General features: G+C 35.8%; 1 protein-coding gene across 3 annotated transcripts in view; it reads left to right on the top strand.

Annotated features, from left to right (window-relative positions):
* Positions 1-26619, top strand: part of LRBA (LPS responsive beige-like anchor protein) — a 791645-nt gene that overhangs the window by 568384 nt on the left and 196642 nt on the right. For all 3 annotated transcript variants that reach the window (XM_053582486.1, XM_053582498.1, XM_053582475.1), the window contains exon 44: positions 2998-3110. In XM_053582486.1, the coding sequence (XP_053438461.1) occupies positions 2998-3110 (113 nt within the window). The remainder of the gene's footprint in view (positions 1-2997; positions 3111-26619) is intronic.

Here is a 26619-nt window from a genome sequence, read left to right as displayed (position 1 = left end):
GATGAGATCTTCAAAGTTGAATAATAGAGACAGCAATGAGATAAGGTCAAGGAAATGCTCTTGTTTATATAAAAACGAAGGAAAGTTAGTAAAGGAGAAAAGAAGAATGAATGATCCTATAATTTTCAGATGTGATAGGAGAAGAACTGAGGTAAATCAGATGTCTTAAGAGGCAAGGGAAAAGAGAGGAAGATGTTTTTCACCTGTATCAAATGTTACAGCATGGTAAGAGATTTCAGAATGAGTACAGGGCATACCTTTGAGGTTGGGATTCTGGGACTTACTGATGACTTCATAGAGTTCATTTTCAGAATAAGCAAAAATGTTGATTATAAGGACTGAATGAGAACTATTGGCATAAATTACAATTGTCTTAAATATGTTACTAAATAGAGGTGGGTTATGGCAGAAGGGAGAAACCATGGAAGAGGGAAAGGATGAGTAAAAATTCAAGTTATGAGACAGTCAGGTCCAAGAGCTCAAATGAAGGAATTACTCTTAGCAAAGGAAAAAGACAGTATTAGAAAATAGAGAAAGATAGTGGGGGTTTATGAGGAATTGGAAGTTGAAGAGCTCACATTAAAAGGTCTTAGGGTCAGCTGAGAAAAACAAATGCAGAAAATGTGAACAGTTGTATTGAATTTAGTGGGAATTAGAAAACTAGTGCCTAAAAGGATTTTTAGGTAGTAATGAGAGACAAGAAACTTATATAACAAGTTTAATAGTCATATTTTGCATATTTTGTAATACATCAATTAACCTGTATTGATTGAATACATGTTAATGATTACGGAGCAACGTTTATGAAATGATCTACTGTCAAATAGCTTTTATTGTGCCTACAATGTCTTTAAATACGCCCTCTCTATATTCTATTTAAAAAGTAGAATCAATAATTTGTTTTGAGTGTTTTTTTTGTACATTAAAGAGTGGAGTTAAGTCTCACATTATTTAACATTTCTTTTACACTATTATCTGTGCCACATGTAGGTTCTCATGATATCATGACACATTTCCCAAATGGCAGTCAGTACACATTCAGTAACTATATATTGAGTTTAACTTAAAGTTTAATCACACTTAGCAGATGAATTCTCTTCTAGGTACAATAATTTTTGATTATTTCAGATTAAGTAAATAGATGAGACAAGATGAGGATTTTACTCTTGACTGACATTTAAATCAGAAGGAGAAGGAAGTGGGGGGAAAGGGGGAATCATAAAAGATGATTTTTGTGCTAGGTTTGGTTATTTTTTCTTGGAGAAATCAAAATTATTAACAGAAATATGTAGGGACATAATTGCCTCTGAATTAAAATTGTCCTTGCTATCAATGTTTTGTAAGACTCTTTCTAGATCAGTCAATGAAGAACTCTGTTACGCTAAAGCCCAAGATAGATGGAGTAAAATAAAAAAATAAAAAAAAAAGTTAAAAAAAAATCAAGTATGTAAGCCTCATAAAAAAAGGCTTACATACCATGAATCTGTGTGGGGAACTACTTTAATATTCAGCTCTATATTGATATGACATCAGTATATGTTTTATAAAGAAAGAAGAATGGAGGCTTAGCGCTTGTAGCTCAAGTGGCTAAGGCGCCAGCCACGTACTTCAGAGCTGGTGGGTTCAAATCCAACCTGAGCCTGCCAAACAACAATGAAAATTACAACCAAAAAATAGCCGGGCATTGTGGTGGGTGCCTGTAGTCCCAGCTACTTGGGAGGCTGAGGCAAAAGAATTGCTTAAGCCCAGGAGTTTGAGGTTGCTGTGAGCTGTGATGCCACGACACTCTACTACTCAAGGTGACAGCTTGAGGCTCTCTCAAAAAAAAAAAAAAAGAAAGAAAGAAAGAAAAAGTAATTTATGATAGAATACGCAATGAGAAAGGAATCCAAACAATATTAATATACTTATCTCCCTTATATTTTAGCCATAAAAGTCTGTTTACATTAAATCTAACTGAAAATATGTTATAGATTAATAAATAGGAACTGGGATTCAAACACTAGGATTTTGACTCCAGAAACAATGATCTCATCTTTTATGCTACTTCAGTAATGTGGTAATATCTAGAAAACTGCTGTATGTGTTTAGAAGGACTATCTCATCCTTTACTTTAATTTGTATTTTTAATAAATCTGAATATGTCACTGAATGTCATTGGTTTAGAAGAGGCATTAGAAAAACATGGGGCAGCGTTTAGAGATCGGGGGAAGCAACATTGCTATGCATTATTTTCAGAAGATCATAGAATTTGAAAACTGTCACAGAAATTACATTATTATTTGGCAACTCCCTCATTTTACAGATGACTAGCAAATTTCTACAGGAGATAATTCACTTAAACCTGTTTATTTCATTAGACATAGGGAAAGGATTCTGGTTTTGAAAAACACTATGAGAATCGCAAGTTGTTTCCTAAAGTCTTAATAAAGAGTATTTTATTTGGAGCAGCCTGTCAAGTGTGGTTTAAAAGAACATAAACTTGGGGACTACAATATCTGGATTTGAGTATGGTTTAACTATTGCTAGTATGATTTGGGACAAGTTACCTAACTTTTTGCCTCAATTTTTTCATCCGTATAATGGGGATGATACTGATTTCATAGGATTATTATGAGTATTAAATGAGATCGAATTTGGATACTAAGAACAATATCTGGCCCTCAAAAATCATTGGTCGTGGGCGGCGCCTGTGGCTCAGTGAGCAGGGCGCCTGCCCCATATACTGAGGGTGGCGGGTTCAAACCCAGCCCCGGCCAAACTGCAACAAAAAAATAGCCAGGCGCCTGTTGTCCCAGCTGCTCGGTAGGCTGAGGCAGGAGAATCGCCTAAGCCCAGGAGTTGGAGGTTGCTGTGAGCTGTGTGACGCCATGGCACTCTACTGAGGGCAATAAAGTGAAACTCTGTCTCTACAAAAAAAAAAAAATCATTGGTCATTCTTACTTTTAGTAAATTATATTACTGAATCTGTAGCATTTCATTTTTTCTCCCTACCAGGACGCAGTTACAATGACTTAAATCAGTATCCAGTGTTTCCCTGGGTCATCACTAATTATGAATCAGAAGAACTGGATCTTACCTTGCCCAGCAATTTCAGAGATTTGTCCAAGGTAATGTCTTACTAATCATCTGAAAGATAATTGTTTGGTATATAAATAAAATTTTGATTGTGTTTAGTTAATTTTATGTAACTTTAAAAAATCTTTTATATATTTGTAGCTTTAATATCATTATCTTTTGAATGTATTTTTAATATTCTCAAGTTTTAAATTAAAACATTTAAAGTGTGTGATGACCATTAAGAAGACTGCATTATGTTCATTTTTTCATATACATGCAGGAAGACATTTTCCACAAAAAACAACTTCTAATGGGTGTTAATATTTGAAAAAACATTTGAAGAAAATCATAGGCAATACTCACATAAAGACAAGTGACCCTACTCTATTCCAAGTCTCCTAACTGATTTCACTGTTACTTCTTACTCTTATTTGATCCATTTTCACTGCAACAAAATAGGTCCTTTTAAAATCTAATATTAAATTTTGTAACTCCCTAAACCTTTCTTGACTTATCACTGAATACAGAATAAATTTTTCTCAATTCAGAGCTTTTCTTCTTCAACTTTAATGTTTTGTTTCTTTACTTCGTGATTGCCTCACTCTCATCCTTTAAATCACTCTCCTCAGAAAGACCATTATTGTCTACTTTTTCCTCCATTTTACTCTCTGCTTCTTTCATAGCATCTGCCATGTCCTGCATTATACATTTTTCTCTACCTACTTTTTGATTCTTTTTATCTCCCTTACTAAGCTCCATAGTAATAGAATTTTTGCTCGCCCATTATTTCACCCTTACCTAACAAAGTCTTACTACTCAATAAATATGTCAAATGAATTGTATATGTGTATATGTATGCATACACTTTTTTAAAACTTTCTGTAAGTATTTTTCTGTACTTTCAAATATTCCTCAAGAATTTCCTTTTCTATCCTAGAATATCAATAAATGTAGTATCTTTTTTTTTTTTTTTTTTTTTTTTTTTAGAGACAGAGTCTCACTTTATTGCCCTTAGTAGAGTGCTGTGGTGATAGTGACCTCTAACTCCTGGGCTTAGGTGATTCTCTTGCCTCAGCCTCTCCAGCTGGGACTACAGGCACCTGCCACAATGCCCAGCTATTTTTTTTCTTCCTAATTTATTATGTGAAAAAAGATACTATTTTGTAGATTTCTCAGAGAGTTGATTTTGCTGACTTTACTTTGTGGTATAGTCTAACATGTTCCTCTGTCTTTGATATTTCTTATAAATTGGTAATTGATTCCAGAGATTGATAGAATCCAGATTCAATAGTTTTGGCAAGACTGCTTCATAGGACATTTTTGTGTTTTTTTTTCTGTTAAAAGGTCTGCAATATCTACTTTTCTTTTGTGATGTTAACAGTTACTGATAATTAATTCCTGGATTAATTAGTTCAGTAAGGATTACAAATCAGTGTCACTTTGTTTCATTTATTTTCAGACTCATTCTATAAGGAGACACTTCCCTTCATTTACTATGAGGTTATCCAGTGCATATGAAAGATAGGATAAAAGTTTAGTTATTTCTCTTTCACATACCAGTTTTTTAAATCTTGAATTGGTTCCTAAGATCCTCTTAATGGTACCAAACTGACTTTAAAGTACTGTCTTTATGATCACACAGGTTAGAATGTATTTGACATTTTAATTCATTGCAGTTATTATCTTCATGGATGCTAAGTTCTTCTTTTTTTGACTACTGGGAGCTTCTTGAAGTTGCTTCTCAGTCATTTTGGCACAATGTTAGTAGTCTTTGATAACTTCCATGCTCTCTGATAGGACAAAACACTTTAGTCTTCACCCTCATATTTTCTGACACAGATCTAGAATCATCTATTTCTTTGAGGAGCCCTAGTAGGATCCCTTTTAGTGGGAAATAATAACCAAGGGCAATAGATTGGACTGTTGTACTCGTTGCCACTAAATTTGTCATTATTTCTATCCTTTTTAGAGGGAGCTAGGAAAATATTTAAGACGAAATACATCATGAGTTCAAACTGATTCTTCCAATTTAAATGTAGGGTCATATTTCTTTTAACACATAAGGAATACTGAAGAGTCTCTGCCTTCATTTGCTTGGGTGTCCAGAAAGTGTAATCTTTTTCCTAAAGCTTCTTTTCTTAATACTTTCTGGTAATACCTAACAAATATTTACATATTCTACATATTTAACCTGGACGTTATTTGTTGCTTCTCTCCCTTCTGTACCTTGAACCAGTATTGCTCTTTTTTTTTTGCAGTTTTTGGCTGGGGCTGGGTTTGAACCTGCCTCCTTTGAGCCACAGGCGCCACCCTCAGGATTGCTCTTTTATCCCTCCAGGTCACCCTAAAGTTCTTCGAACACCAGATTTCTTGGTTTTAGTACTGACTTTTCCCCAAAATATACATAATCCTGTCCCTCAACTTTTCTTAATCCATTTTAGGCCATAGTGAAGTATTTAAATAAAGCTCTACTGAGTACCCAAAGTAGAAATAGAAATGCAAGGCTTTCAGTGATACCAACTGAGTCAGAGGACCATTCCCTGGTTTCTGCAGATCCCGACATGGCGGGTACCATTTCACTCACCATGTCTAGTTTCCTTCACACAGCATCCAGAGACTTCTACTTCCTTGACACCAGAGAGAGCATGTTCCCTTATTTACACATTCCAGGGGGTATCATTGCATGATGAACATTGGGAATGTTCAGGAGTAACTCCTACTCTCTATCACAGGATATAATCTTCTTTACATAGTCCAGAGAATCACAGTAAATCACTAGTGATGTCAACACAAAGGTTAACATTTTGCTCATGACAAACAATAGTGCTTAGTATTGGCCACTGCCTGTTTATTGCACACCTTTCTGTCTCTCTCCTCAGCTTTGAAATAGTTATTTAATCCTATAATGCCTTATATCTACCATTTGTGCCTTTGCTGTTAACTTTTCCCTTTATCTAGAAATTTGAACTTCCATGGTACTTTCTGTGTACATCTGTAATAATGCATTTCATAATTTATTATAATTTTAATGTTCTCTTCTCTGTGTTCCCTATTAAGGGAAATTATTGGATGTGAAGATTTTATTAATTTTTGTATCTCTGGTGCCTGGTATAGTGATTAAAACTTTAAAATTCTGGGGCTGTGCCTGTGGCTCAGTCCGTAGGGCGCCGGCCCCATATACCGAGGGTGGCGGGTTCAAACCCGGCCCCAGCCAAACTGCAACCAAAAAATAGCTGGGCGCTGTGGCGGGCGCCTGTAGTCCCAGCTACTCGGGTGGCTGAGGCAAGAGAATCGCTTGAGCCCAGGAGTTGGAGGTTGCTGTGAGCTGTGTGAGGCCACGGCACTCTACCGAGGGCCATAAAGTAAGACTCTGTCTCTACAAAAAAAAAAAAAACTTCAAAATTCTAGCAATTTTTATGTCTTCTTCAGTTTTAAAAGAGTGCTTTTAAGTTTCAAAATTAAGCCTTATTTGCAGATTACATATCTGATAAGGCATTAGTATCAAGAATGTATAGACAACTCCTAAAACTCAACAGAAATTAAATGGACAAAGAACTTGAATAGACGTTTATCCAAAGAAGATATACAAATGGCCAGTGAAAACATGAAAAGATGCTAAACATCACTAATTATTAGGAAACTGTGAATCAAAATCTCAGTGAGATACTACTTCACAACCTTTAGGATGGCTTTTATTCAAAACAAGCAAGTCCAGAAAAAAGTATTGATGGGGATGTAGAGAATTGGAACCCTTGTATACTGTCGGGGGAATGGGTAGCAGTGCGGCTGACATAGAAAGCAGTATGGCAGTTCCTCAAAAAAATTAAAAATAGAATTACTATATGTAATCCTATAATTCCACTCCTAGGTATATATCCAAAAGAAATGAAAGCAGGGGTATGAATATATATTTGTATATTCATGTTCAAATTTGTAGCAGTATTTGTCATAGCACTCAAAGGTAGAGACAATTCAAATGTCTGTTTACAGATAAACAAAATGTGGCATATACTTACAATGGACTCTTTTTTAACCTTAATAAGTAAGGAAACTCTGATATATACTATGCTATCAATTAACCTTGAGGATATTATATGTGTGTCATTATGAAAGTTTTGGGATACACAAAAATCAGGAAACATGAAATCTGTGTGGATGGAAACAAATGAAGCCCTCCCAGCAACATTGATAAACTGAGCTAGTTGAAGCTTGCATGGGTGAATCACAAAGAACTCTGTGGTCTGGGTTTTCTGAAAGTGAGATAATGAATCATTATAGGGTCTGTCTCAAAACTTTGGTGTAGTGATCTATGTATTATGCTAAGTAAAATAAGCCAGTCACAAAAAGGGCAAATTTTGTATGATTTCATTCAGAAGAAGTACTTAGCTTAGTCAAATTCATAGAGACAAAAAATAGAACTATGGTTACCAGGGTCTGGGGTGAGGGGAATCAAGAGTTAGTGTTCAGCAGGTATAGAGTTCCAGGTTTGCAAGATGAAAAAGGTTCTGGGGATTGGACAGTGGAGATGATTGCTCAACAGTATGAATGTACTTAATGCTTCTGAGGCTGTATTTCTCTTCTGCCATCCTTGTATCCGAACTTAAAAATGGTAAAATGCTAAATTTTATATATGTATATTTTACCGCCATTAGAAAAAGAAAGGCCAGACAAGAAAAAAAAAAAGTTAGCAAACTAGATGCAATTAGACCTTTGAAAAAATGCTGTGTTTCTGTTCTTGCTTCTCTGTGATCACATTAAGAACATGCCCCGAAACATGCCCAGGTTAACCTGCTAGAGGAGTATGACTGACAAATGGAAGACAGCTGAGCTGTCTCAGCTGAGTCCATCTCAAATAAGCCAGTCCTCAGCTCACCTGACAGCTTACCACAAACAAATGAAGGAGGCCAACTAAGAGCAGCCAAGCTTGGCCCAGATCAGCAGAATTTCCCAATTGACCTGTTGACCGTGAGGAATAATGGTTGTTGTTTGAAAAAAATAAATAAATAAAAATAAAGTCTTACTTACATATATGTAAGCCTTACTCACATGTAAGTATTTCATTTGTTCTAAGACCCCATAGTATTTTACTGTAATCTGTAGAGCTAATAAATGAAGACTGTATTAGTTTGACTTGTGTAATGAGCCATGTAGTAGGTCAATAATAAAAACTGGACAGATCCTTAATCCTTGGGCCATTATATCCTACTCCCTCTTCATCGTTTGAATTTTTATGTACATAAAAGTAAAAATCTCATTTTTCATGAATGAGTTAGAATACAAAATTTGCTTTGGAAACCAAATGACAAATAAATACTCATTCTAGACTTCTAGAATTACTTTCCTGTTTTAGAACTGAATTCTTTGGACTTCTACTTAAGCACATAGCTTATTAAATTATTTTGTGCTTGGATGACTCTTTTTTTTAATCTAAAGATACAGTGGGTAGTAAGATGGATTGTGGGCTAGGCCTGGAGTTCTGTCTTGATGGCAACTAATAGTGACAAATGGGAGGCCATTTGCCTATGGCTTCGGAGGCTGTATTTCTCTTTTTTGCCATCTCATATTGGAACAGCATCTCCCACAGTCCTTTTACCTTCTCCTACCACTACTCTTTCTTGCCAACTCCCTCTACTCTCTAACCCTCATCTTTGTTCTCTACCCCACTAAAAACCTTATATGGCAAGAAGAAAGCCTCCAAAATAATTTTATTATGTAGGCTTATGCTTTTGTTTAATTACAGGTATTCGTTGAGATAATATCAGAAAATTCTGTTGTGCATTATTGGCCAGCTAAACAGAATCCTTTATTAAAATTGAATTTTATTTGTATGTTACAGCTATTCCTAAGGAACTTGCCAAATACTTTTTATGTCTGGGTAAAACACTATTTTAGTGAATGATTTTGCAACTTTACTTCTGGATATGATAAACAGGCCTATTTTTATTCCCCACTAGATGATCAACAGTAATTTTGCTTCTTTATTTTGTTGCATCAAAAGTAAACAGAAGGAGCAGCAAAACCAAAACAAAACAGTTCCTTTCATCAGTCTCTATTCAGATATGTCCATATCCACTAAACAAAGATATAAAAAGTATTATTGATGTGAGTTTGTGCCTTTAATTGTAAAGGTATCCATTTTTCTTTTTTGAGCTATTTTATGAAATACCATAGAGCTTCTGTAACTTGTCTACCCAAGGGTTTGTAACAAACTGGTCAATATATGGAGGTGGTTAACATCAGGAACTAGACCAACTCTACTGATAGGAACATGTGGTGCATGTGTGGTTTATGAAAATTAGGTCAGCTTAAGAAGGTGGTCAGTGTAGAGAGGTGGTCAACCATGGAGGTTTTACTGTATTTATACTTTTAGCTGAAGAACGGATATTTATAAAGAGTACTTTCAGCAAGAACTGAAGTGCGCATAGTGTAATGATGAACAATAGTGTAATTAATAGGTCTAGGGAAAGTGAGGAGATCAAACACTCAACCCACTTATCTTATAGCTAATATCGCCTTTCTTAAAAAGCAGCAGTAGTTTGAATGCTGCAAAAGTCATTCGGGTTCATGAAAATGGAACTCTAGTACTAATTGCTTTCATTAAATATTGATAAAAATAAGTGAGTTTGGAATTAACTACATTATTTTAATTGAAATAATCAAGCACATGAGAAAATTGAAAATTTTTCTTTGCTCATGTAAAATAGTGGTAATTGGCTCTGCACTCGTAGCACAGTGGTTACAGTGCCAGCCACACACACCAAGGCTGGCAGGTTTGAACCCAGTTCGGGCCAGCTAGAACAATAATGGCAACTGCAACAAAAAATAGCCAGGTGTTCCAGGTGTTGTGGCAGGCACCTGTAGTCCCAGCTACTTGGGAGACTGAAGCAAGAGAATCGCTTAAGCCCAGGAGTTTGAGGCTGCTGTGAGTTGTGATACCACAACACTCTACCAAGGGTGACATAGTGAGACTCTGTCTCGAATAAATAAATAAAATTGTGGTAATTATTTATTAAAATTATCTCATTCCTTTGAGTATTAAGGTCTGCTGGGTGGCGCCTGTGGCTCAAGGAGTAGGGCGCCAGTCCCACATACTGGAGGTGGTGGGTTCAAACCCAGCCCCGGCCAAAAAACCACAAAAAAAAAAAAAAGAAAAAAAAAAAAAAAAAGGTCTGCTGAAATGTTTACAGTATGATTCACTTTTCAAATATTTGTTTATACACACATTTTGAGGAATGTATCATACATAAATGAGCTATATCTGTTCAAATAATGATTATGATAGAATTGTATTAAGATTTGTCCCATGCTATGCATTTTGCAGACATTACTATTTGTTTAAATAAACTTGTAAAGTCCTAGAAAACGTGTGCAAAACTTAATTTAGACTATAAATAGATCTTATTCCTATTTTTACGTGGATAATGTTAGGCTGACTCCCTTTAAAATATATTGAATTATTTATCCATATTTATTTCTCCAAAGCTGGTTTTCAGAGGAGTTATAGTAGCTTTGATACAAAACTACAATTGTATTTGGTAATCTCTTCAGTATTACACAGGAAATTTTCTTTCTAAAGCTGAATTAATGTAGTCAACACCCTTTCTTCTACATTATTTTTCCAATTTTTTTTGAAAAGAAAAAATCTGAATAGAACAATATAAAAGTACCTTTTCAAAAGTATGAGATTTTATTTCATGTATAATACCTCTTTATACTCATTGCAAATTAGTATTGTTGGTATGCTGAGAAGTTCAAATCTACTTTACTCTGACAAACTGATGAAAATTAAATGTTTTCTTATATTGAAAAAGTTCTCATTTGGCGTAATGGTTTAATTTATTCTTTCAAAGATGAGAAAGAAGTAGGGATCAATTTTGAAGCTGATTTCTCCACTCTTGCTTTCCTAGTTGTTTTATCAGTACTCTGAAATTCTCACTGATGAGAAGACAGATCTAACAATGCATAGAATTCGGAGTGACATTAATCCATATTTTTAAATACACATTGATTTTATATTTTGACAACCTCCTTGGAGAAGATAAGAATCAATATTTGCTTTTTGTCTTTTCTTTATAAGAAATTATAATCAGGGCAGGGCAGGCAACATTTATAAAATGTCATACTATAAAAACAAATTATGATGGCCAAACATTTCAGTACCAGGACTTCCTTTGTAGATTGGGGAGATTTCCTTTGCAATTATGATTTATTTTTATTTTTACTCTGCTTTGAAGAGTGATTGTGTAAGACAATTTTGTAAGAGAGGAAAACCCAACAATCCGAGGCAATCATTTTTTTTCTAATTGATTGCCGTAGTAATATTGGAATATACAGGGTTTAACATAGTAAATTGCACATGAACTTTATGTCCACCCTGAATACTATGTATCTATACCATAATCACCTACATATTCCCCAAAACTAGTATGTTCTTAAATTGAAGTATAGTTGAAGGCTGGGTGTGGTGGCTCATGCCTATAATCCCAGCACGCTAACAGACTAAGACAGGTGGATTCCCCGAACTCGGGAGTTTGAGACCAGCCTGAGTTAGAGTGATACTCAGTCTCTAAAACATAGCTGGGCATTGTGCCACGCACCTGTAGTCCCAGCTACTTGGGAGGCAAAGGCAAGAGGATCACTTGTACCCAAGAGTTTGAGACTGCTATGAGCTGCGATTCCAGGGCACACTACCAAGGATAACTAAATGAGACTTTGTCTCAAAAAAAAAAAAAAAAAAGTAGTGCAGTTGAAAACCATACACTTGAAAATGAAAACCTCGTCGTGGCTATGGAATTCATAAGGCAAGAACATCCTATTTTATTATTAACTAATATTTATTGAGCACTTACTATATGCTGCTAGGCTCTTGTCTATATGTTCGACATGTGTTAATTCCTTTAACCCTTCATAAGATCATTATTATCCTTCACAGAGGCAGAACCTTAAGTACCATGTAGTTGAAGTTGCACATGGATAGAACTAGAATTGGAACATTAAGCCAGTGGTTTTCAAACTTCAGCTCACAACTGTACTTAAAAAAAAAAAATGAACAGAAAAGCATAGCATAATATAACATTAAAAAAAAAAAATCAGCACAGATGATGTATGACCCTTCTGCTCAAATTTGGCACCAGTTGTTGAGCGTGTTTTAATGTTATTTTATCAAGTTGCATTTTACCTCTCATGCCAAAATACCTGGGAAAACATAGCCAACATTCTATTACTTGAAAAGGGAATTCTTTTTTTTTTTTTTTCAATTTTTTTTGGTTGTCTTTGAGTCTATTTTACAAAAAAGCTATTTGGAGCTGGGTGTGGTGCTCACACCTATAATCCTATAATCCTAGCACTTTTGGAGGCTGAGATAGGAGGATCTATTGAGGCCAGGAATTCAAGACCAGCCTATGCAAAAGTGAGACCCCTGTCTCTTCAGAAAATAGAAAAATTAGCTGGATATGGTGGTGGGATAACCCTATAGTCTCAGCTGTTAGGCTAGGAGAAAGGCCTTCTTTCAAAAAAAAAAGGTTGTTTGGTTAGAACTAGAGATTCCCTAGTGTTAACTGTTTCATCATTTATTGGTTGCTAACGTACATACTAATATATACTAATACTAAAACTAATATATGCCAGAGACTTTTAGTTTTTGTAGATTTGAAAGAATAAAATAAAATAATTACTATCTTAGTAAAAAAAACACTAATGGCCAATGGATAAGCAAATATCTTGTTTTTTTAATAATTAGAACTCACATTTTTTTAAAAAGCATTTATTTTCCTGTAATTTTGAAACTCAGTAAGTTTGACATTTTTGTTGTTGTTGCTATTTGGCCGGGGCCAAATTAACCTGCCACCTCAGTAAATAGGACTGGCGCCCCACTCACTGAGCCACAGGCGCCACCCTAGAACTCACATTTTTTAAAGAAAGAATACCAAAACAGAGTTTAAGGTTGAGAAAAATGAAAAAAAAAAAAAATTTCATGTTTCGAGTATAAGAACAATGTAAGCTGTTACTTTGGTTTAGAGTGCGGAAACAAGAAAAGTAAAGAGTTGAGCAAATAGAACCTGTACTGTGATCTCCTGATTTCTCAATTGCAGTAGAGTAATCCTAAGGAAAATTTACTAAAACTGAATGGAATTTTAAATTTTGGCCCAAGTTCTGAGAGTAGTTATGTTTTGTTTTTAAAACCTATGTTACAATGCTGTGCTGTTTATTAGAGAGCTTCAGTTGCTCTATTCTGGATTGAAATGTTTCTAAAGAGTAAATTCTGAAAAAACTGAGGAGAACCAAATGGCAAAGCTCTGCTGAATTTACTTGTTTGTTGCTGAGTTGCTACTGTTTGTCCTAGTATATGTTGTGTGTATGTGTCTCTGTCTCTATAAAAGTAAGTGATTTTCTTTTCTTTGATTTATCTTCCATCATACATGTGTTGTATATGTGCATATATATTTATATGTGGGATATTTCTTTCCAACATACACATTTAATATACAGTATACATCTTGACCTGGAATTGACTACCGACATTTAACTGTTGTTGATCAGACAGCACTTCTTTATCTCTTTATGTTTTAAGTGCTGTTTCTGACGAATGCCAGTCCTTTTTAGTCTGCTCTGTAACAGATGCACTGGGAATCAATATACCATCTAGATGTCACAAAGGGAAAAGAAAATTCTTTTGGGGGGATGAGGTAGAGAATATAGTTTAAACATAGTAGGTGTTACAGCTTTTACTTTGTCTTTCTTTTTATTGGGATTCAACAAAACCAAAAGAATTCAAGCTTAAAAATCGAAACAAATTCTATGAGACTAAAAACAATAAATAATGGATTTTAAATTGTTTAAATAAAATATACATTTGGAGAAAAAAATAAAAATTACCCCATACTTGATTATGTTTTAGATATTATTTATTGTCTGACAAACTATATTGAAATATTTTAATCTTGGCATCAAATATATGCCACGTGGATTTTAGAGATTATGGTATAAATTGCATTCCTTGGCCTTAGAAAGTGCAGTTGAATCAGTATAAGAATGACATGGGGAAAGTTCAGAATGTTATTTGTAGGATTGCAAGGGAAGCCTTAATAGATGTCTTCCACTATAACATTTTAGGTATGCTCTTTCCTTTAATCTCCTCAACAACACTGGAAGGAATGTGTTTTTATCTTTATTTTTCAGATAAGGAAACTAAGATGTAATAAGGTTAGTGAACTCTCTAACGTTACTTATTTTCCAAATGGTAAGCCCAGGATTTGATCACTGTCTGACAGTGAACTGGTAGACTTCAAGTATGCCCAGAACAAATACTTTATATTGAATACTTGCTTTATATCCACTTCATTCCAAAATCTAACTACCCTTTCTTCTGTATTATCAAAAGGCTAAAGATTTGCTTTTTGGAGAATCCATGTCTTGGTAATTTCTGAGATGAAAACACTAAGCATGAACAGAAGGAGGTTTTAAGGTAAAAGATGAGAACCAGGAGGATTATAACTGAAAGCTATAAGTACTGAACTTTGAAGGCCCCCAGACCCCTTTTGCTGTCATGCTATCAGAATGCTGGCAGCTAGGCGAGCCAACCCCTACCCCACAGACAAGAGATTGTACCACCCTTTGGACTTAGTGAATGGCTCAAGAGAGAAGGCCTAAATGCTGATAACATTTAGGGATCTTACTTGATTTTCCTTCAGTGAAGTCCAGTTCACTTTGTTATTTATGCTTCCTGTGCTTCAGTCAGCTCTTCCCTGCCTTATTCTTAAAAATGAAGATGCAGCCAAATACTGTCAACATGTAAAGCCAATCTGCAGTGTGAAAGCTGACTAAAGCAAACTGAAAAATAAAAAGAAACCTAAAGAAACAGAGGCAATTTAGGAAGCAGAAGAAATAATAAAAAGCAAAAGACCTAGAATAAATACCCTTAGAGAAATAAAAGAAAAATATTGCATTAATAGAACAAGAAAATGATGCTATGAAAAGTGAATAATCATAAAACAAAAAGAGCAGTAATAAAATTAATAGACAAGTTGGAAATGGAAGTTAAGTACAGTTGTCTTCTAAAAGATTATCAACATGATCTGAGGAAAACAGCCTGGAAAAATGAAAGTCATGGAAAAAGCCCAAGTGCCCATCGATCCACAAATGGATTAATAAATTGTGGTATATGTACACCACGGAATATTATACAGCCTTAAAGAAAGATGGAGACTTTACCTCTTTCATGTTTACATGGATGGAGCTGGAACATATTCTTCTTAGTAAAGTATCTCAAGAATGGAAGAAAAAGTATCCAATGTACTCAGCCCTGCTATGAAACTAATTTATGGCTTTCACATGAAAGCTATAACCCAGTTATAACCTAAGAATATGGGAAAGGGGGAGACGGAGGGGATAGAGGGGGGAAGATGGGTTGAGGGAGGGTGATTGGTGGGATTACTACCTGTGGTGCATCTTACAGTGATACATGTGAAACTTAGTAAATGTAGAATATAAATGTCTTAACACGATAACTAAGAAAATGCCAGGAAGGCTATGTTAACCAGTGTGATGAAAATATGTCAAAACTGTTTATAAAAGCAGTGTATGGTGCCCCATGATCGCATTAATATACACGCTATGATTTAATAATACAAAAAAAGAAAAGAAAAATGAAATTAGAGGACCAGAGTAGAAAATATTTGGATTTAGATAGACGTGTTATTCTGCTTACATTTAGAAGTAGGGAGACCTTTACTAAATTATTTAACTTGGGGGATCCTAGGTAGCAAACTGATTTCTTTTTTTTTTTTTTTTTTTGAGATAGAGTCTTATTTGGTCACCCTCAGTAGAGTGCTGTGGTATCATAGCTCACAGCAACCTCAAACTCTTGGGCTCAAGCGATTCTCTTGCCTCAGCTTCTCAAGTAGTGGGGATTATAGGTACCTGCCACAATGCCCGGCTATTTTTATTGATGGGGGGTCTCACTCTTGCTCAGGCTGGTCTCAAACCCATGAGCTCAGACAATCCACCTGCATCAGCCTCCCAGAGTGCTAGGATTATAGGTGTGAGCCACTGCACTTGACCTTAAACTGTTATTTCCATTATATAACCCCAAAGAAATGTTTACATGGGTAAACTGAACTTTATACATTACCATTGTTAAATGTGGTGTGTTTGTCTAAAATAACAACTGTGCAACATTATCCCTATGATGCTGCTACATTCAGCAAAGTGTGAACATACATGCGATGCATTTAGAGGATTTGTTGAAGTTTTGTTTTTAAAATAATAAGTCTACTTAAATTATTTTGCCTGACTGTATTTCTAAATTTATACATATTAAGAATTAGCTCTCCATATTACAGATTTTGTTTGCTACTAGAAGTTATCTTCTGGCGGCGCCTGTGGCTCAGCTGGTAGGGCGCCGGACCCATATACCAAGGGTGGCGGGTTCAAACCCAGCCCCGGCCAAACTGCAACAACAACAAAAAAATAGTCAGGCGTTGTGGCGGTCGCCTGTAGTCCCAGCTGCTCGGGAGGCTGAGGCAAGAGAATCACTTAAGCCCAAGAGCTGGAGGTTGCTGTGAAGCTGCGTGTGACGCCACGGCACTCTACCAAAGGCGGTACAGTGAGATTCTGTCTCTACAAAAAAAAAAAAGGAAAAGAGCAGGGCGGCACCTGTGGCTCAGCGGGTAGGGCGCCAGACCCATATACCGAGGGTGGCGGGTTCAAACCCAGCCCCAGCCAAACTGCAACAACAACAAAAAAAAAAAAATCAAAAAAAAAAAAAAAGAATTTATCTTCTAAGAAGTTTTTGAATGACTCTATAAGAGGTTAGCTCTACATTTAATTTAAGCAGCCTCCAATGACATTATTTTTTAACATTAGTCAGAAAATGATAAAATGAAGCAACTGAAATGAATTGTGGTTAATATTACCATCAGAGTGATGAATAATTCTGACATACCCCAGCAACACAAAGCCAGTCAGTAATCTTTCTCAAAGTTTTTATTCTCTAGTCATATTAATTTACTGTGATGTGGAGTAGCCATTTATTATTTATAAATGAATTGTTTTATTTGCATAGCATTACTAGTTTTATCCCATAATGCTTTCTATTTTCTTAGCTTAGTGCTGGGTGTTGATTCAGACAGAGAAGAGAATACTTACAATGAATTTACATAAAAATTGTTTTTAAAACACCTAGGAATGTTTTTTGATTTTTTATTTTTTTAAAGCTTAATAAGTGGTGTCTGACTTAAGGCTTGGGTATTTTTTTCTTACTATAGAAGGTAAATTTAATAGAAAGACATTTTTAAAACCTGTATGCATTTATAGTTTCAAAATATATTTGTACCAACTTTTCATTCTTGTGTTTCCTGTGATTTTAAAACTTATTTTACATGAATATATAATATGCTTTTTTATAGTGGATAATATAATAAATTATCTTTTATTTTTACGTCCAAATCCCCCCTGTCCGGTTCCTTATTCTCAAAGTCCAGTTACTTGAATAAGTGTATTAATTCAACATAAATACCTTTACAATAACTGATTTTTAAATCTTTGCTAGATGCTTTTTGTGTACATTATTCTGAGGACTCTGCCAGAATCAGAAGTGAACGAAATTGCCCCTTCTTCTAAAAACCTTAATAATTAAATGTAAGTTATCTATGAACCATTAATAAGCAAGTATCAGAAAACACTTTATTTTTATGTGATTTATTTTTTAGACTATTCCACTTTCAGAACAGGTTGCATTTTTTTTTTTTTTTTTTTTGAGACCGAGCCTCAAGCTCTCGCCCTGGGTAGAGTTCCATGGCATTGCAGCTCACAGCAACCTCCAACTCCTGGGCTCAAGCAATTCTCCTGCCTCCACCTCCCAAGTAGCTGGGACTGCAGGCGCCTGCCACAACACCCGGCTATTTTTTGGTTGCAGCCATCATTGTTGTTTGGTGGGCCCGGCCTGGATTTGAACCTTCCAGCTCAGGTGTATGTGGATGGCGCCTTAGCTGTTTGAGCCACAGGTTGTATTTTTTTTTTTTAATATGAATCTACAATTTATCATTTGAAACAAGTTTTGGAAGTGAAAAGGGTTATTTCTTCCAACAAAACCATGTTATCATTGGCGTAATATAAAAACTAGAATAGATAATTTAAAAGTTATATTTTAAAAAGATAGGAAGAAAATCAGTAGTTTTGCTGGGAACTATATCTTATTAAAACTACATTAACTCTTTTTTTTCTTTTAACATTTTAATTTTTTTATTTTATTTATTTTTGTTGCATTTTGGCCAGGGCCAGGTTTGAACCCACCACCCTCGGAATATGGGACTGGCGCCCTACTCACTGAGCCATGGGCGCCGCCCCTACATTAACTCTCTTACTTTAAAAATGTAAGGTTTTTTGTGTGTGTTTGTTTGTTTTTGAGACAGTCTCACTATGTCGCCCTGAGTAGAGTGCTGTGGTGTCACAGCTGTCAGCAACCTCAAACTCTTGGGCTTAAGGGATTCTCTTGCCTCAGCCTACGAAGTAGCTGCGACTGCAGGTGCCCACCACAATGCCCAGCTATTTTTTTGTTGCAGTTGTCATTGCTGTTTAGCTGGCCCAGGCCAGGTTCAAACCCGCCAGCCTGGGTGTATGTGGCCAGCGCCCTACCCTCTGAGCTATAGGCACCGCCCACTAGCAGCCTTTTTGAAGACTTTGGGACTTCCTACACAAATGAATACAGCACCTTGGAATGAGGACTTCCTGTACTATACAATGTTTAAAAGAAATACTGAGAGTGCCTTGACTGTGTGGTCTTAGGGGATAAGCATTCAGTTTTTCCCTATTAAGTATGCTATCAGCTATAGATTTTTTGTAAATTCCCTTCGTTAGGTTGAATAAGTTCCCATCTATTCCTAGTTTGTTGAGAGTTTTCATTATACTTAGGTATTGACCTCTGTTAAGGGCTTTTTCTGAAGATGATTGGCTTTTTTTGTTTTGTTTTGTATTTTAGTTTGTTAGTATAGTGAATTACACTGTTGATTTTGGAGTGTTTCATTTTGGGGATAAATCCGATTGCGATGTATTATCCTTTTAATAAATGGCTAGATTCAATTTGCAAATATTTTCTGAAGAATTTTTATATCTGGATTCAAAAAAGATTGGTCTGTAATATCTTTGTCCATTTTTTGCATCAAGGTAATGATTATTTGACAAAATGAGTTTCAGAGTTATTTCTTTTTTTTTTGAAAAAAAGGTATAGAATTATTATTTTTTTCCTTAAATGTTTGATGGAACTTACTAATGAGACCATTGAGGGTAGGAGTTTTATTTTTGGGAAGGTTGTTTTTTAAACTTTGACCTCAATTTCATTAATAAATATAGGGCCATTCATATTATCTGTTTGTTATGGAGTGAGTTTTGGTAGTCTGCATCTTTCACAGAATTTTTTTTTTTTTTTTTTTTTTGTAGAGACAGAGTCTCAGTTTATCGCCCTTGGTAGAGTCCTGTGGCGTCACAGCTCACAGCAACCTCCAACCCCTGGGCTTAAGTGATTCTCTTGCTTCAGCCTACTGAGTAGCTGGGACTACAGGCGCCCACCACAATGCCCGGCTATTTTTTTTTGTTACAGTTTGGCCGAGGCCAGGTTTGAACCCACCACCCTCGGTTTATGGGGCTGGCGCCTTACCGACTGAGTCACAGGTGCCACCCACACAGAATTTTTTAATTTCATTTTCAGTTCGCCCTTCATTCTTTCTCTTTTGTTTTTGGCCGGGGCTAGGTTTGAACCCGCCACCTCCGGCATATGGGACCGATGCCCTACTCCTTGAGCCACAGGTGCCACCTGCCCTTCATTCTTAATGTTGAAAATTTTACCTTTGTCTCCCTCTGGACCAGTTTGGCTTGAGATTTTATTTATTTTTTTGTTTGCAATTTCAATTATCTTTACTTTTCTTACTATTTTTTCCTGTTTTACTTGATTTGGATTTATTTGTCTTCCTTTTTAATACTATCTTAAATTAGAAAAAACTTTAAACTATTGATTTGAGAACATCTTTCTCTTCTTTTTTTCTTTTTTAGGCAGAGTCTTGCTCTATTGCCCGGGCTAGAGAGCAATGGTATTATCATAGCTCACTGCAATCTCAAAGTCTTGGGCTCAAGAGATCCTCCTTTCTGGATAGTTGGGACTGCAGACATGTGCCACCAGTCCTGGCTAATATTTTTATGTTTTGTAGAGATAGAGTCCTGGCTGTTGCCCAGCATGGTCTCAAACTCGTGGCCTCCAGTGATCCTTCTTCCTCTAGGATTATAGGTGTGAGCCACCATGCCTTGACATTTTTTTCTTTCTAATATATAACCATTTACTGCTACAATTTTTTCTCAAAGAACTGTCTTATCTGGGTCCAATAAATTTTATATCATTTTTGTTCCATTCAAAATCTTTTATTATTTCCCTTACGACTTTTCTTTTTGACTTATGGATTATTTAGAATTGCATTGTACTAGCATTCTGGGATGCCAAGGTGGGTAGATCGCCTGAGCTCAAGAATTCAAGACTGGCCTGAGCAAGAGTGAGACACCCCCCCCGCCCCCATCTCAAAAAAAAAAAAGCAAAATAGCCGGCCATTGTGGCAGGCACCTGTAGTCCCAGATATTCAGGAGGCTGAGCAAGAGGATCGGTTGAGCCCATAGTGTGAGTTATGACATCATGGTACTCAATCCCAGGGTGACTGAGTGAGACTCTGTCTCAAAAAAAAAAAAAAAAAATTAGAATAGTATTATATAATTTCCACATATTTTGGGGATTTGTCAGATTTCTTTCTCTAACATTTCTTTTTTAATTCCATTGTGGTTGGGGAACATATTCTGTATGACTTCTGTTCTTTTAAATTAGTCAAATTTATTTATTGGCTCAGAATATGATCTGTCTTGGTCAATGTGTGTTTGAAAAGAGTACATATTCTGTTGTTAGGTAAAGGGTTCTGTAGATATCAATTAGGTTAAATTTGGTTGTTAATACTATTTTTATCTCTCTCTCCTTACTGATTTTCTGTCTACTTGTCCTGTTGGTTACTGAGAAGAGTGTTGAAGTCTCCAACTATATATTTAGATTTGTCCCCGCTGCTTGGGACGCTGAGGTGACAGGATCCCTTGAGCCTTGGAATTTGAGTCTAGGCTGCGTAGTGGAACCCTGTCTTTCAACCAAAAATCAAAAGCAAGTTAGGTTTGTCTATATGTTTTTTCAGTTGTCAGTTTCTACTTTATGTATTTTCAAATGTTTGGGTTGAATTGTGTGACCTAATTCTTAAACAGATTCTTTGTAGATGTAGTCAATTTAAGATGAACTCATTAAGAGGGCCCCAAGTCCATTAGAACTGGTCTTCTCTTACAAAGATGAAAACACCATATGAAGACAGAGACATGAGAAGAGAACACTGTGTGATGATGAAGGCAGAGATTAGAGTTATGTTGCCATAAGCCAAAGATACTAGGCTCCCAGAAGCTGGAAGAAGCAGGGAAGGATTCTCCCATAGCGGCTTCAAAGAGATCATGGACCTACTCAAACCTCCTTATTAGACGTCTAACTTCCAGAAGTATGAGAAAATAAATTTCTGTTCTTTTTTTTTGTGACAGAGTCTCACTTTTGTCACCCTTGTTAGAGGGTGGTGGCATCATTGCTTACAGCAACCTCAAACTCTTGGACTTAAGCAGTCAGCCTCAGCCTCTCAAGTAGCTGGGACTACAGGCCCCTGCCACAATGCCCAGCTATTTTTTAAAGATGGAGTCTCACTCTTGCTCAAGCTGGTCTTGAACTCCTGAGCTCAAGCAATCCACTGGGCCTGGCCAATTTCTATTCTTTTAAGCCATCCAGTTTGTGGTACTTTTGTTACTGGCTGTTCAACTACTTAGTTTTTGTCTTCTACCCATCAAAGAATGAAAGTAAGAGACAGGTTTGAAGGAGCAAATTTCATTAAAATAAAAGTTCACTGTTGAAGGGTTAAGAGCATGCATGTATCTAAGCAGAGTGTGGCCCTGGGGTTTCTGTGTAATCAGCAAGGGGCAGTACCCTCCAGAAGGAGTAGGAACAGGCACACATCTCAGCAGACTGTGGCACTGGGTGCTCTTTGGATTTCTCTTCTTTCCTGTCTGGCCTCTCCTCCTTCCTGAGGTTGTCTTCTCTCCTTTTCTTTTTAACCAGTGGGGATGTTTTCCCCTTCCTGCCATGGGGGGAGTTTTTCACCTTATCTGGTTAGGTAGAGATGTGTTGTGATGCCCAAAGCCCACAATGGGTGTGGGGGGGGGGGGGCAAACTGCAATGTTGTATATTGTGCCCTGTGCTGTTTCTGTTATATTTCTTATGACACTTGTAGCCACCCTTATCTTGTTATTGTCACAGTATGTTCTCTTACTCAGCATTGCGTTTGTTTAGGTTGCTTGCTTTGGTATTTTCTCTGCTCTCTTCTCACTTTTCTTATGCTAACTTTCTGTGACACTTGTGATTACCCTTATCTTGTCAGTGTTTGAGTCTCTTACTTAGCATCTCCTTTGTTCACATTGACCATTCTGTACTTCCTCTGCTCGTAGCTTACTTTCCTACCTACACTAACAATTGTTATCTCAATATTGCTCTCAAGTTTAAATGTAAAAAAATATTGTTTTTTCATTTCCTCTCAATTATAATTAATAAAAAGAACAAGGAAGCCAAAGTTTAGATAATACTTTTTTTAAAATTTGCTTGTTCCTCACCGAACATAGCAACTTATCTTATATTACTATATAAAGAAATAACTGCAATCAACACTTTAGAGTATTTGGATTCATTGTTCTTCAACTTCAGTCTATCTTTCAGGGAATGTATTGAATGAAATCCTTCTTTATCACTTCTTTTTAACTCATAAATTAATTTCATTGCCTCTTGCTATGGTGTACATGTATTAGTGAGATTTCTCCAGAGAAACAGAACCAATAGGAGATGTCCCTATGTTTTTCTATATCTATATCTATATCTATATCTATATCTATATCTATATCTATATCTAAAAAGAGATTTACTGTGAGAAATTGGCTTCCATGGTTAAAGAGGCTAAGAGGTCCCACAGTCTGCCATCGCAGACTAGAGACCTAGGAAAAGCCTGAAAACCAGGGCAGCTGATGATATAAATCCCAGTCTAAGAACAGAAAGTGATATGTCTCAGTTTAAGTAGTGAAGCAGGAAAAACGGAACAAATTCCTCCTACCCCTGCTTTTTGTTCTGTTCAAGCCCTGGGCAGATTGGATGATGCCCACCCAAATTGGAGGAGGCTATCTACCATACTGATTCCACAATTTAAAGGCTAATCTCATCTGGAAATATCCTCACAGACACACCTCAAAATAATGCTTAATCTGGGCACCCTGTGGCCTAGTCAAGTTGACACATAAAATTAATCATCTCATAAGATTTGTCTTATGTGTTTTTTTTTTCTCTAGCTGATAAAGGGAAGTTTGTAATCCAAAACTGAACAAAAGATTTTTTTCTTTTATTTTTATGGAATTTGTTATTACTTCTTTTTAACTTACATTCTAGAGGTAGTGCAAAGCCATGTCCTGCTGTTGCATGCAGTGGTTCAGATTACTGATTTCTAAATCTGAGCTTCACTGGCTACATCTGTGCCCTCATAAATATTGATAAGCACTATCTTAATCAAATGACTAAATTTAATCACCTTCACCAAATTTATCTGACATACAATTTTAGAGGAATAGTAAAGTTTTCATTTTCTTTTGTTTTCTTTTTTTAGGGAAGGCTAAAATATAAGTTCTATAGGTTGATCATTATTCCAAAATATCCTCTTGCTCAGAGAAAGTAAAATAAATTTTAGATAGCGCTTGTGAATCTAATCAGCATTTGTTTTCACCAATATTTTTGGTCAGCAATCTGGCTGCTCCAGTTTAACCCAGCTGGAGTATTTTGCATTTCTATTGTCTTTTATAACCACCCAGAGAACAGCCTTTGGGAGTTTTTACAGAGGTTGGGCTACTTTAGCAGTCTACTTCTTTTTAGAAGTGCTTCATCCTGAGATTGTCTTGAAGCTCATCTATCACTGACCCTTGCCTATCAGTACTAGGTTTTTTCTAGCAATATAACTCCTTTAAATTTTTGGTCATTTGTCCGTTAGGTCTCACATTGCTAAAAGTTAACTGCAGAAGTGTTTATCCGCTTCTACTAACTCTGTGTATGATCCACGGTTATTTTTAAAGTCATGAGAAATATCAAAATCCCTTCTGTTTTAACAGTTGAATAATAAGGGATTACCTCATTAAATTGATTGCATTCTCCTGTTTCTTTTGAAAGCCACCGTATACCTCTGGTTACACTTGTTCAAAAATATTTTATCTCTTGGTTTGATATTTGAAGTTTACTGTAGTTTCAAGATGCCTTACAACTCAGATTTCTCTCTCCTTCTCTATTTTTCTAGAAAGAGAGAGAGAGAGAGAGAGATCATATATCTATTTCTCGTCATCCCTCCTTCCTTCCACCCTTCCCAGCCTTGGCAACCATTTTATTTTCCATCTCCATGAGATCTGTTCTTTTTAGCTCCCACAGATGAGTGAAAACATACAATATCTGTCTGTATTAAGCTTAACTTAACACGATGACTTCCAGTTCCATCTATGCGTGCCTATATGTTGACTTCTTTAGAGCTTCCTACTTTATATCTAATTTTATATTAAGTTTAATATTTCCTCCAAAAAGTAATTGATTAGTTCAAAACAGAGAATAAAAGAATTATTTTTAGTCATGTTTATGGATTTTGAATCTTCCTTTTATATAATAGTTATAATTTTTTAACAATTCATATATAAATCATTAGAATATTTAGAGCTATTAGTCTAGGTTTTTAGCTAAACAATAAACACACAGTTTCCTCACTCAGAGTTGAGTTAAAAAGAATGTATATAAAGTTTGCAAAATTGGAACTTGTTCTGTTATATTCATATGACTTGTAAAACAAATAGAAGAAGAGTTTCAAAAGCTGAGTATTTGTAATGTAGTTTCTAATTTTGTTTCTAATGTTTCTAATTTTATGTTTCCAGTTTATAGAGGCTACAGGAACATTGATGTTTGTATTACTGATAACCTATTTTAAAAACCTGTAAATGTAACAAACACTGTGTAGATGAATTACTTGATTTAAGTGGATAGAAGAATATATCTGCAAATGAATAGATTCTGTTACATCAGCATTGGGTTTCTTCATTTTTAGTAATTTTAAACTTTTTTAGCAATTATCCATGGATTTTTTAGACTGTTTCTTGGGTTCTTCTAGGGATTTATCTCAGCACTGGGCATTAGATTAATAGATTATTTTCAATAATTTATATGACTTTCTCAAACTCACATAAAAAGCCTATAGTAAAAAAATCACTTAATACTTACTGTAGCTGAATAACATAGAACTGTGAAGGCATTGCTACTAAATCTACCAATGTAAGCATTTGAAATGATTTAGATTCTACATAGGCACAATAAGTAAAATGGAATACTTTCTTTTTCCCAAGATGCGTTCATTAAATTGAAATGGTATAGTGGTTATATATTTAATGCCACTTGCAAGAAAGTGTGTTTCCAAGGGATTAAAAAGTACTCTGGTACTTGAAAACAAAAGTGCTTATTTGTTAACTCTAAAAGCCACAGTGGTGTGCTGATGAAATTTTTTTCTTGACGATATTAAATAAAATCTAAAGCATGTGAGGATAAGTGCCAAACCATTTCAGCTGTGTATAGCATATAACAAAATACTCTAAAAGCCAAGGTTGAATAAAAATGCTGATCAGGCCGCTTGTTATACTTGTCATTTAGATAAAAGAGCTGCTACAACTGAAACAAAATAGTTGCAACACCCGAACAGTAACAATATTGCTTAAGTGACAGAGGCTATCTGTTCATTTTCTTCACTAGAGGGTGGGGAAAGAAGGCAGATGATGGAGGCACAGAATAAAATTCATTGGCTTAAAAAACCTCAGCAGTGCAGAAAATTAATGACTCTTAACTGGGTTCGTGGGTATGTGCATACAAATACTAAGAGGGAAAAAAGGCAATAAACTTCGGTGACAATGCTTAACATATTTTGTCAAACCCCCCCACCCCCTTTTTGAGACAATGTCTCAAGCCGTTGCCCTGGGTGGAGTGCTATGGTGTCATAGCTCACAGCAACCTCCAATTCTTGGGCTCAAGAGATCCTCTTGCCTCAGTTTTCCTATTTTTAGTAGAAATGGGGTCTTGCTTTTTGCTCAGGTTGGTCTCAAACCCGTGAGCTCAAGCAATCCACCCACCTCAGCCTCACAGAGTGCTAGGATTACAGGCGTGAGCCACTGCACCCGGCTTGTTCACACATTTTTTTAAAACTATTTTTGCCAAGCATCTTTTCCACATACCACAAGACAAAATCTGTTTTCTTTTTCTTTCCTTTTGTGATGCCTTCTTATAAGGTGATGTCTATAGACATTATCTATAGGTAAGGATAAAAACTTTCAATGTATTTTTTAATAAGGGCATCTGAGAGCTTCCATAACCGAATCAAATGCCTTTCAAATGTAGCACCAGTACTTTCA

Source organism: Nycticebus coucang, chromosome 1 (assembly GCF_027406575.1).
Source record: "Nycticebus coucang isolate mNycCou1 chromosome 1, mNycCou1.pri, whole genome shotgun sequence".
Lineage (NCBI taxonomy): Eukaryota > Metazoa > Chordata > Mammalia > Primates > Lorisidae > Nycticebus > Nycticebus coucang.
Note: the sequence above shows the minus strand (reverse complement) of the source record. Positions and strands in the feature narration are given on the sequence as shown.